At 45.4% G+C, this 11,045-nt stretch overlaps 1 protein-coding gene across 1 annotated transcript in view; it reads left to right on the forward strand.

Annotated features, from left to right (window-relative positions):
* Vtcn1 (V-set domain containing T cell activation inhibitor 1) overlaps window positions 1-10,149 on the forward strand; it is a 21,528-nt gene extending 11,379 nt beyond the window's left edge. The window contains exons 3-4 of the mRNA XM_026784108.1: window positions 4,762-5,040; window positions 10,031-10,149. Of these exons, the coding sequence (XP_026639909.1) occupies window positions 4,762-5,040; window positions 10,031-10,149 (398 nt within the window). The remainder of the gene's footprint in view (window positions 1-4,761; window positions 5,041-10,030) is intronic.
* The last annotated feature ends 896 nt before the right edge of the window (window positions 10,150-11,045 follow it).

Here is an 11,045-nt window from a genome sequence, read left to right on the forward strand (position 1 = left end):
TGTGTGTGTGTGTGTGTGTGTGTGTGTGTGTGTGTGTAGATCAGGTTAACCTTGAACTCACGAGATCTGCCTCCTCTGCCTCCCAACTACTGGGATTAAAGGCTCCTAGCTAATAAATGCAGTCTCTTGAAGGCAGGCCCTGTTGTTGCTACTAAGAGAAGCCTACCATCTGTCCTGAGACATTTCTATACTAATCAGGACCAAGCCCACATCTGAGATGAGTCTTTCCAGAGACTTCTGTCAGAGAGCAATTTTAGGAGCGGTCCAAAAGGACCAAACCAAAGCAGTGCTGTCATATGAACTCAGTATTACCGCCCCAGTGAAACTCGCACTTCCTTGCCAACCCAGTCTAACAGATGTTTCCTGGGATTCAGATAGCTGCGATGAAGAATACGAAGAGGATTAATAAACAGAAGTGACTGTCCCTCCTTTCACAGTGCTTCCAGTATAGATCTTAGCGAACTGAAGGACTGCCCAGGGTAACAACAGAGTAAAACAAACAACACCTTCTGAAAGTAGAAATAGCTGGGCAGTGGTGGCGCACGCCTTTAATCCCAGCACTCAGGAGGTAGAGGCAGGCGGATCTCTGGGAGTTCGAGGCCAGCCTGGTCTACAAGAGCTAGTTCCAGGACAGGCTCCAAAGCCACAGAGAAACCCTGTCTCGAAAAAAAAAAGAAAAGAAAGGAAGGAAGGAAGGAAGGAAGGAAGGAAGGAAGGAAGGAAGGAAGGAAAGAGAAGAAATAGAACGAGAGAGGGGTTCAAAGGAAGGGAGAGAGCACACCCAAATGCACATGAGGGAAGGAGAAAGAAACCCCCAGGAAGAAGCTGGAAGGGGCCTTGAAGGATGGGTATCAAGTAGCCTGTGCTCCTGAGTCTAACCTAGGCTTCATGGGCCTTTCTTGAACACCTCCTTATATGTGTTATGTCACAAAGCACTGCCCTAGATCCAGGCCTGGATGAGGACGGTGACCTAAACAACATAACCTCTCTGAGCCTCAGCGTCTTTATCTGAAGAGAGAGCCTGGTGGGCAATATCAAACAGTAAAACCAACTGCACAAACTCCACTGAAAAGCCTAAAACAGTGAGCCAAGAAAACACGCTACTAAATTATGACTCCGGGTCTAAAGCACACAAAACACTTACAAGGAGGAAGATGATAGATACAATTCTCTTCAGACAGAAATTCTGAATAATTTGCTTCCCTCTCTCCTTCTCCAGGAGGGGGAGGCACCATTTGATAGTCTTCCCACTCAGCTCAGTCAGTGTATGCCGGTTTCTAAGACACCTAACACACGCCCCTCACATCATCGGGTGTGGAGAGCTCGCGCCGTGCTGATGGGAGGAGAACTTTACCCTGCAACGGTCTTCCTCTCCAAAACCCCACCTGACTCCTACCATGAGAAGAACATCGCGTAAATCCCAACACGAAGGCACCCTACGCAATACCTGACCACTACTAAAACAACTGTTTAAATTAAAAAAACTTTTTAAAAAATGGGAAGATTGAGAAAATGCCACAGTTCATACAAACCTGAGGTGAAATAATTAAACCGTGCTGTGGCATACTAGTGAGATTCTGGGACAACAACAGAATTCCCAACGTTAACAGGAAAATGGGAAAAATACAAATAAAGTCTGGGGTTTAATTAGCAGTGATGCTGGTTTCTCGATTTTGACAGAAGAACAAAGGCCATTGAAGATGCTCCATTAGAGGAAACTGAGCGGGAAACTTACAGGAATTCTCTTACTGAATATTGTCTTTGAAACTTTTGTTTGTTTGTTTGTTTTGTTGTTTTTTTGTTTTTGTTTTTGTTTTCGAGACAGGGTTTCTCTGTGGTTTTGGAGCCTGTCCTGGAACTAGCTCTTGTAGACCAGGCTGGTCTCGAACTCACAGAGATCCGCCTGCCTCTTGTCTTTGAAACTTTTATGTAAATCTAAAGTCGTTCATATAATTAAATTTGTTTGTAAGCTAACTTTAAATTTTTAGTAGATTAGGACAGCACTGGAAAGGTGCTCAGTTGTTAAGAGTCCTAGCTATTCTTCCAGCATGCACATGCCAGCACATGGCACCCCAAGAACTGTGATCCCCCTTCTGGACTGTACAGGCACTGTATGCACATGGTGCACACCTGGACATGCAGGCAAACAGTCAAATAGATAATATAAAAATAAATCCATTTTTTAAAGAAAGTAGAACTGGGCAGTGGTGGTGCATGTCTTTAATCCAAGCACTCAGGAGGCAGAGGCAGGCGGATCTCTGTAAGTTTGAGGCCAGCCTGGTGTACAGAGTGAGTTCCAGGACAACCAGAGCTGTTCCACAGAGAAACCCTGTCTTGGAAAAAAAAAAACAAACAGAGAGAGAGAGAGAGAGAGAGAGAGAGAGAGAGAGAGAGAGAGAGAATAAATTAGTAAAATAAAATAATTCCAAAATTTTAAAGTTTGAGCATAGGTATAGTAACCGATAACCATAGGCTTATATGAAGCTCAAATAAAGGAATGCCTGAGATACACTTCTAGCACAAAGCATACGCTCACGACTTAGTTTCCATATCGCCTCCTAGGGACGCGTTCCCTACCTGCTCCAAGCATGTGCATCTCATCTTCCTTGCTATGGAACAGGCTTGCTGGGAGGAAGGTGAAGAGCAGGGTGTGTTGGCACACGCCTGTATCCTCAGCGCGTGGCACTGAAGGCCAGAGGATCAGGAGTTCCATGTCATCCTCAGCTCCATGGTGAGGTTAAGGCCAGCATGGGCTACATAAGACTGACTCAGAAACAAACAACAGCAAGGGAAAGGTTTCCTTTCGTTCTCACTTAGCACCAGCCTAACCCTAAGCAAAAAAGCAGCTAAATGGCGTAATGAATTACTGACTACCTGGAGGCCTGGTGAGAGGGTTCAGCAGGTGAAGGTGCTCAATATTCAAGCTGTCAACCTGGGTTTGATGCCTGAAACCATGTGTCTTAATGACTTTTCAATTGCTCTGAATAGACACCATGATCCAGCCACCTATAGGAAAAGATGTATTCGGGGATCACAGTTTCAGAGGGTGAGTCCATGATCATCACAGTAGGGAGATTGGCAGCAGGTAGGCAGGCATGGCGCTGGAGCAGTAGCTGAGAGCTGACTGATTCACAAGCATGAGGGAGAGTGAGAGAGAGAGCTCTGAGTTAGGATGATGTGAGCATGTGCAGTCTCAAAGCCCAGTGACACACCTCCTCCAACAAGGCCACACCTTCTAGTCCTTCCCAAACAGTTCCATCAACTGGGACCAAGTATTCAAACATATGAGTTTATGGTGGCCATCCTTGCCCAAACAACCACACCATCTAAAGATGGAAGAGGAGAACCACTCTGCAAAACTATCCTCCAAGCTTCACAGGTGTGCTGTGGCACATGGACCCTTACAGCCATCACCAGCACCATCAGGTCCATCAGTACCATCAGCACAACAATTTTTAAAAATATTAATTGTGGATTGCCATTTTGGCATAATAATAAGCCCAGACCCTTAAAACTTATGTATTTATTTATTTAGTGAGTTATTCTTCTCTTATGTTAATTCGGAAGACCAAAGCTTCTTCTCCCTCCTTTCCTCCAATTCCCTCCCTGCCACCCTTTCTTCCCCCCAGATAAAACTCCCTCTGTTTCTCTTCATAAAAGAGAAGGCCTCTCAGGCCTACCAACCATACACAATATAACAAGTTACAACAGACTAGGCATCCCACACACACACGCCACTACATCAAGGCTGGACAAGGTGACCCAGTAAGAAGAAAAGGTCCCAAAAGCAGGCAACGGAGTCACAGACAACCTGGCTCCCACTGTTAGAAGCCCCACAAGAACACCAAGCTACACAACCATAACATATTGTGTTACTCTGCCTAGTTGCAAAAGAAGGAATTCTTAATTCCCAGATGTCACTTTAATGAACAGCATTTCTTAGAATAAAACAAACGGCTGCCATTCTATTCCTAGGTATCAGAGCTTTAGTTTCCACCCAAGCAAAGTCCAAATCCCCATGGCGACAAGGCCTGTGAGTGGGCTTTCTGTGGTGATAAGCGAGTGCTGTTATGTTGTTTGCTTCTTTCTCCTTCCTCCTCCCTCTTTATCTTAAAACATCAAATCCAGAAGCTATCCAAGGCTTGACCTTATTGTCACAAGGCAACAGACGTTTTCTTTCTTTCTTTCTTTCTTTCTTTCTTTCTTTCTTTCTTTCTTTCTTTCTTTCTTCCTTCCTTCCTTCCTTCCTTCCTTCCTTCCTTCCTTCCTTCCTTCCTTCCTTCCTAACAATCCTTGTACACGAAGGACATTACCTATCATAACACTGATATATTTGAAACTCAGGCCCCTGGAGTTTGTGGTATTGGACAAAGGGATGTAATTTATAGGGAGGCTTGGGGCAAATTATTATTTATTTATGCCCATGACATAAAGGGCCACACAAAAATCACCATGGGAAAGCCTTGAGTCACTAAAGTGACAGAAGTGATTGTGGTTGGGTTGTTTGTTTGTTTGTTTGTTTGTGACAAGGTTTCTCTGTGTAGCTTTGGAGCCTGTTCTAGAACTAATTCTGTAGACCAGACTGGCCTCTAACTCACAGAGATCCACCTGCTTCTGCCTCCTGAGTGCTGGGATGAAAGGCACGCGCCACCACCGCTCGGCTGATTGTTTGTGTTTTTAAGACCTAGCACTTTAAGGCTTTTTTTTTTGTATAATCTGTCTTCCCTTGACATTTATCCTTTTTGACTTTTGCCCCTGCAGCCTTCAGTGTGCCAGAGATAAACGTGGACTATAATGCCAGCTCAGAGAGTTTGCGCTGTGAGGCTCCTCGGTGGTTCCCCCAGCCCACAGTGGCCTGGGCCTCTCAAGTTGACCAAGGAGCCAACTTCTCAGAAGTCTCCAACACCAGCTTCGAGTTGAACTCTGAGAATGTGACCATGAAGGTTGTATCTGTGCTCTACAATGTCACAATCAACAACACATACTCCTGCATGATAGAGAACAACATTGCCAAAGCCACAGGAGCCATCAAAGTGACAGGTGGGTTTCCTGGGGCTTCCTGTCTCCCGTGCTGTAGGATGAAGCCCGAGATCTGGGGGTTCTAGTCAGGCACTCTCTTCCTAAACACACCTGCACACCTCTCCATGTTTATCACATGTATTATTAGAGAGAAGATATGTCAGTTAAAACTGAATTTATCTGATATGTACCAGGGTGCAAACATCTCTAGTCTTCCAGATCCTCTGGAGCAGTGGTTAAGTATGGGTTGCAACTCCTTTGAGGGTCACCGGGGTCACCTTAGATCATTGGAAAACACAGATATTTACATTACAATTCATAACAGTATCGAAATTACAGTTATGAAGTAGCAATGAAAATAATTTTATAGTTGGGGGTTACCACAACATGAGAAACTGTGCTAAAGGGTCATGGTGTTAGGAGGGTTGAGAACCACTGCTCTAGAGATTTTGACCATAATTGATTTATGTAATTGAAAGCCTCACACAGCACAATATTTATAGCATATTGGTTGACAATGGTGACCGAGACTGGCATGGTAATGCACACCTTTAATGCTAGCCCTTGGAAGGCAGGTGGGTCTCTGTGAGTTGAGCTAACCTGCTCTACAAAGTGAGGTCCAGGTTAGGCAGAGCTACACAGTGAGACTCTGTCTCGATTTCCTCCCTCCAAAAGGCATTGATTGACTTCTCCTCCTCAGTCGTCTTGGAGAGCTTTAGCACTCGGGGGTTCTTTCTTTCTTTCTTTCTTTCTTTCTTTCTTTCTTTCTTTCTTTCTTTCTTCTTTCTTTCTTCCTTCCTTCCTTCCTTCCTTCCTTCCTTCCTTCCTTCCTTCCTTTCTTTCTTTCTTTCTTTCTTTCTTTCTTTCTTTCTTTCTTTCTTTCTTTTTTTCTTTGGATTTTTTCGAGACAGGGTTTCTCCATAGCTTTTTTGGTTCCTGTCCTGGAACTAGCTCTTGTAGACCAGGCTGGCCTCAAACTCCCAGAGATCCGCCTGCCTCTGCCTCCCAAGTGCTGGGATTAAAGGCGTGCGCCACCACCGCCCGGCTCGGAGGTTCTTTCTAAATCGGTGAGAATTCTTGGCACAGTGGAGAGGCATGATGGCTATGTGACAGCTGTGACCAAGTTAACTGGTCCACTGCACCCTAAATTCCCCCAAATTCACAAGATCCTTGGGAAGGTCTGAAGTCTGTCTACCCCTCTGACTCCATCTTCCTCAGCCATTGAGGGACTGAATGGCCATCTCACCAATACTGACTAGTCGTGACCACTATTGCGGGAAATCCTAAAACCTTAGAGGGAAGTGACCTCTCAGCAGCCTGTCTGAGAAGCCCCCTCACCTGCCTGGGGTGCATTAGTGCATTTAGTGCATGCCAAACCTAGGAGGAAGCCAGTTTCAAGAAAATACAGAGTCAGCTGGGACTTATGAGGCTATGGCTCCTTGTGCCTTGCGGAACCCTGTCTTCAGAGGCTGGGGTTTGCCGAAAGAGCCCCGACTGTATCAAGCCTAGAAAAGTGCAAGCGAGTATCTTGTACACTGCAAGTTCCTGACAAAGGAGGGCTGAGTTTAACTGACTAAATCACAGCAGCCTACATTTGTATTCAAATTTTAGTTATGAAAGTTAATCTGTAGGAGAGCAGAAAATACTTGCAAATCATATAACTAATAAGGTATTAATATCCAAAAGAATCCTTATAACTTAACAAAAAAAAAAAAGCTAAATAGCTAAATTTAAAGGTTTTGTTTTTCGGTGCAGACCCAGGATCTTGTACATGCTAGGCAAGCAGTCTGCCAGGCAGTGAAGACTGTTGCCTTTCTCCACTTTCCATGGATGTGTGCTTTTCATTTGGCTGTGTATGTGGTATCTATGTACATGTTTTTCATTTGGCTGTGTATGTGGTATCTATGTGCATGTTTTTGTATCTATGTGCATGTGTATGTGGTATCTATGTCCATGTTTTTCATTTGGCTGTGTATGTGGTATCTATGTGCATGTTTTTCATTTGGCTGTGTATGTGGTATCTATGTGCATGTTTTTGTATCTATGTGCATGTGTATGTGGTATCTATGTGCATGTTTTTGTGTGATTTTCACACATGTCCTGAAACACATTAGTACAGGGTCTCTCAATTAAACCCAGAGTTAATCTCGATAGCCTGCCTGCTCTTGGGATTGATCCCCAGTTCCCACACTTTGAGACTGGAATTATGGATATGCTGCCACGCCCACCCCCACGTTTATGTGAGCTTCTGGTGAACTCAAGTCCAGTCCCCCTGCTATCATGGCAGGCATCTTTAACCACTGATCCATTTCTCCAGCCCCCTGAGCATTGAGTTTGAAAATAAGTGTATGAGAAAGAGCGTTTTTCTAATTCTGTTACTCAAATGACCAAAAAAACACATCAAAGCGTGCTTCACGACATCCATCCTGAGAGGAAAGCTAAGTGAAACAGCAGGAAGCTAATCTCTCCAGACTCCCAAGCCCATTGAGATGGTCACCAACACGCCACCGAAAAAAAAATCAAGGCACAGAATTAACAAGGGTTGGTGAGGAACAGAGGAACTAAATCACTCGTGCACTGTTTGTAGGACGGACACTCGTGCAATCAACGGAAAATGGCAAGCTCTAAAAAATAGACCAGCCATATGATCTGACAGCCATACTTTTAGGTATAGCCCCAAAAAATCAAAGAAAAGTCTTGAATAAATATTTGCACGTTCGTAGCCATAGTGATACTATTTATTATAGTCAAAAAATAAAGCCTGAAATGTCCATTGATGGCACAGAAAGCAAGTGGACAGAATGGATACGCTATAGTAAATGCACACCGTGAAATACTAGTCAGCCCGGACAGTTGCTCAACAAGTATGTGTTCTGTGCCAACTATGTTCATAGCACTTTTCAACGCCATAAGATAACTAGACAAATGGTACAGATATCATTAAAAAGTTAATCCCAGTATTAATAAGGGCCCTCTAAGGGAGAGTTGTTATTTGTGACTAGACCGGAGCAGTGGGTAAGCAGAATTCGAATGAGATTATAAAGAAGGAGAAAATAAGGACTCAGATGCCTTGAAATCAGGAGCCTGTGGCGGTGGTCCAAGGGAGGGATTGTGAGCATATCTTTCCTTTGAAAGAGAAAAAGAATCAAAAGCTGCTTGCATAAAAACAAATCTATAGATCTTGATAAAGCAAATGTGAACGTCAAGAGCAATATAAGTCAAAATGGGTTCGATGTCACCACCCTGGATGTCTAGGAACCTAGCAATGCAACCATCACAGCAGGGAAATAGCAGCAATATGGGCAGGGAGGAGATAATGATTTAGAGATGCTGCTCTTCAAATGTCCATGGAGGACGCAGGCAGAGATGGCCGCGCCCAGCACACCGGCTATCATATGGCAGCATGGGGGGCTGCATTCCCATGCCGTGTGTTTGACTCTGGGAGCAGGATCCCTGTGAGTCTAACCTGTGAGTGCCCATCTCCCTTCCCTGGAGAAGGAGGCCATCGGAAGCTAACATACATGGTTGAGCTCCCTCTCTCTCTCTGCTGTCACTACCATGAAAGGCATAGTCCGCTCTGCTCTCTAGGCTAACTGTGCTTTAGGAGCAGGATCTGTCCCAGAAGATGGGAGCCTGCCACACTCTGGTGCTGTCAGCTACAGGGCGAGGGTCCAGGCTGCGGCCGCCTGCTTCCTACCAAGCGTCACCCTTCACCTCTAGATTTTTGAGCAGCAGAGGTGTTATTTAGGTCTTCTGCTTGCCTGGCTTTTGTCCTCAGCGCCAAGCTGGGGAAAGGGTTTTATTTATTGGACTCCTCCGAAACCCGACAATATGGAGCTGGAGAGGTGGTGCAGCAGTTAGGAGCATATATTACTCTCACAGGGCACCCAAATTCGGTCCCAGCAGCCACATGGGGCAACTCACAACCACCTGCAACTCCAACTCCAGGGGATCCGACACCCAGTTCTGGAGCTTCCAGGAGCTGCGCCCACACAGGCAGGTGCTCACAGCAGACAGACACACAGAAAAACCAAATAAATCTCTAAGGAAAGATGAAACCCAATAGTTGATACTAAAAAATATTTACTGACAGGTGGTGGTGGCAACATGTGACTTTAATCCTAGCATTTAGGAGGCAGAGGCAGGTGGATCTCGGTGAGTCTGAGGCCAGCCTGGTCTACAGAGCAAGTTCCAGGCTGTTACACAAAGAAACACTACCCTGAAAAACCAAAAACATGAATGTACTGAATAATTGTGTTTTTTAACTGAACTATTTGGTAGCAACAATAAATCCAGATATGAAAGTTAAGACAGAATTAAACTGAAGAAATACCTTTGTAAGCAGGGATCGTGGAGGGAATAGCTATTCGGCTGAATAGGTCTACTGTATTGGTTGTGTTCACAGCTAACACTCGAGTGACCATTCGCCGGGCACCGTGCTAAGTCACCCAGGGATCCTTATAATCGCCCTGTGAAGTGGGCCATCCTATTTTAGCTTTCTTTGTAGAGGAGGAAACTGGAGCCAGCGTGTAGTGCCAACTTGTACTGAGTTACTTACTGAAGTCACACACCTAATGAGTGACAGAACTGAAATGGCCGCATGAAATCGGATTGTCTAGGATGAGTAGAAGAGGAAATTGACAGTTCCTTATTTTATGGAGGTGTGATGGAATCCGATGGCCCAGAACCTGTGAAGGCCCCTGCCTGGGGAGAAGTAGGTCCAAACTCAAGGAACTGGCCTGAGCCCTTCCATTAGCAACCTTGTCTCGTAGTAACCATCATTGATGTCGTGCTTCATTCGGCTGCATCCTCACTGACTTGGACCACAGAGTGGACCTTGCTCCATAAAAAGGGAAACCTCCGAGTTCATTTCAAAAGTGTGGAGAGAAGAAGACAAAATATCCCTGTTAGACATAAATTGCTCCGTTTTTCAGATGCTCTTTCTTCTTCACGTGAAGGGGACATTCAGCTTCTTCTCCGTGACTTTGAACTTTTTTCTCTCCTCTTACAGATTCGGAGGTCAAAAGGCGGAGTCAGCTACAGCTACTGAACTCGGGGCCTTCCCCGCGTGTTTCTTCTGTCCTTCTGGTTGTCTGGGCACTGCTGTCTCTCTCCACTGCCAGATGCTAAGATGAGGGGTCTTGGCCACACAAAAGCATGCAAAGTGGCTGGTATGGCAGGTGAGCTAAAACACAGAGCATTGCTGGACGGCTGAGCCCACACTCTAATAGCCGATCCAGTGCTCCAGCCCTAGGAGGCTGAGCCCACGCCCTTAACAGCCGAGCTGCTCCAGCCCTAGACTAATCATTAGGAAGCAGGAGTCCAGCAGCTGCCAGCATCAGCCAAGTGAAGGAATACACCTTAATGCTAGGGCGGGGACTTTTCCCAGCATTGTGAAAGGCTAAGGTTTCTGAGGAGTTAGTACTAGGCAAGAGCAGAGTCCTGAGCGACAGGTATGAAAACAAACTACACAACTCAACTCTTTGTGTAAATCCAAACACCTATTTTTCATTTGCTGAGTCGCTAGCCTGCCCACCTTGGGCCCAGGTGACTCACCAGCTGGCCTCCTGCTGAGAGCTGTTCTCTGGCTCCAATTACTGATGGGACATTTCCATCTAACGATTCTTCTGCAAGTAAAATTTGCTCAACGCTGAGCTGTGAAGTTCAGCACTCCTACGTTCCCACGAGGCCTGAGGCTCACAGTCCCAGGGTTTTCCTGACTTCTCTGTTCTTCCGGTCAGTGCCTTGTCACAAACTATACCTACAGCCTTTCCTCCAAGTCGTCTCTCAGACTGATCCCAATCCCTTTTTTATCATCTTATATCCAAGTTAATTCTAATTTATTTTATTATTTTATGTCCATGGGTGCTTTGGCCACATGGAGCTCTACGCAGCCTGTGTGTGCTTGGTGCCCACAAAGAATGACGGACGAGTGTATGCAATTTCCTGAAATCAGAGTTACAGACAGTTGTGAGCTGACACATGGGTGCTGGGAATCGAACCTCCATCCTCTGAAAGAGCAAGCA

Source organism: Microtus ochrogaster, chromosome 21, assembly GCF_000317375.1.
Source record: "Microtus ochrogaster isolate Prairie Vole_2 chromosome 21, MicOch1.0, whole genome shotgun sequence".
NCBI lineage: Eukaryota > Metazoa > Chordata > Mammalia > Rodentia > Cricetidae > Microtus > Microtus ochrogaster.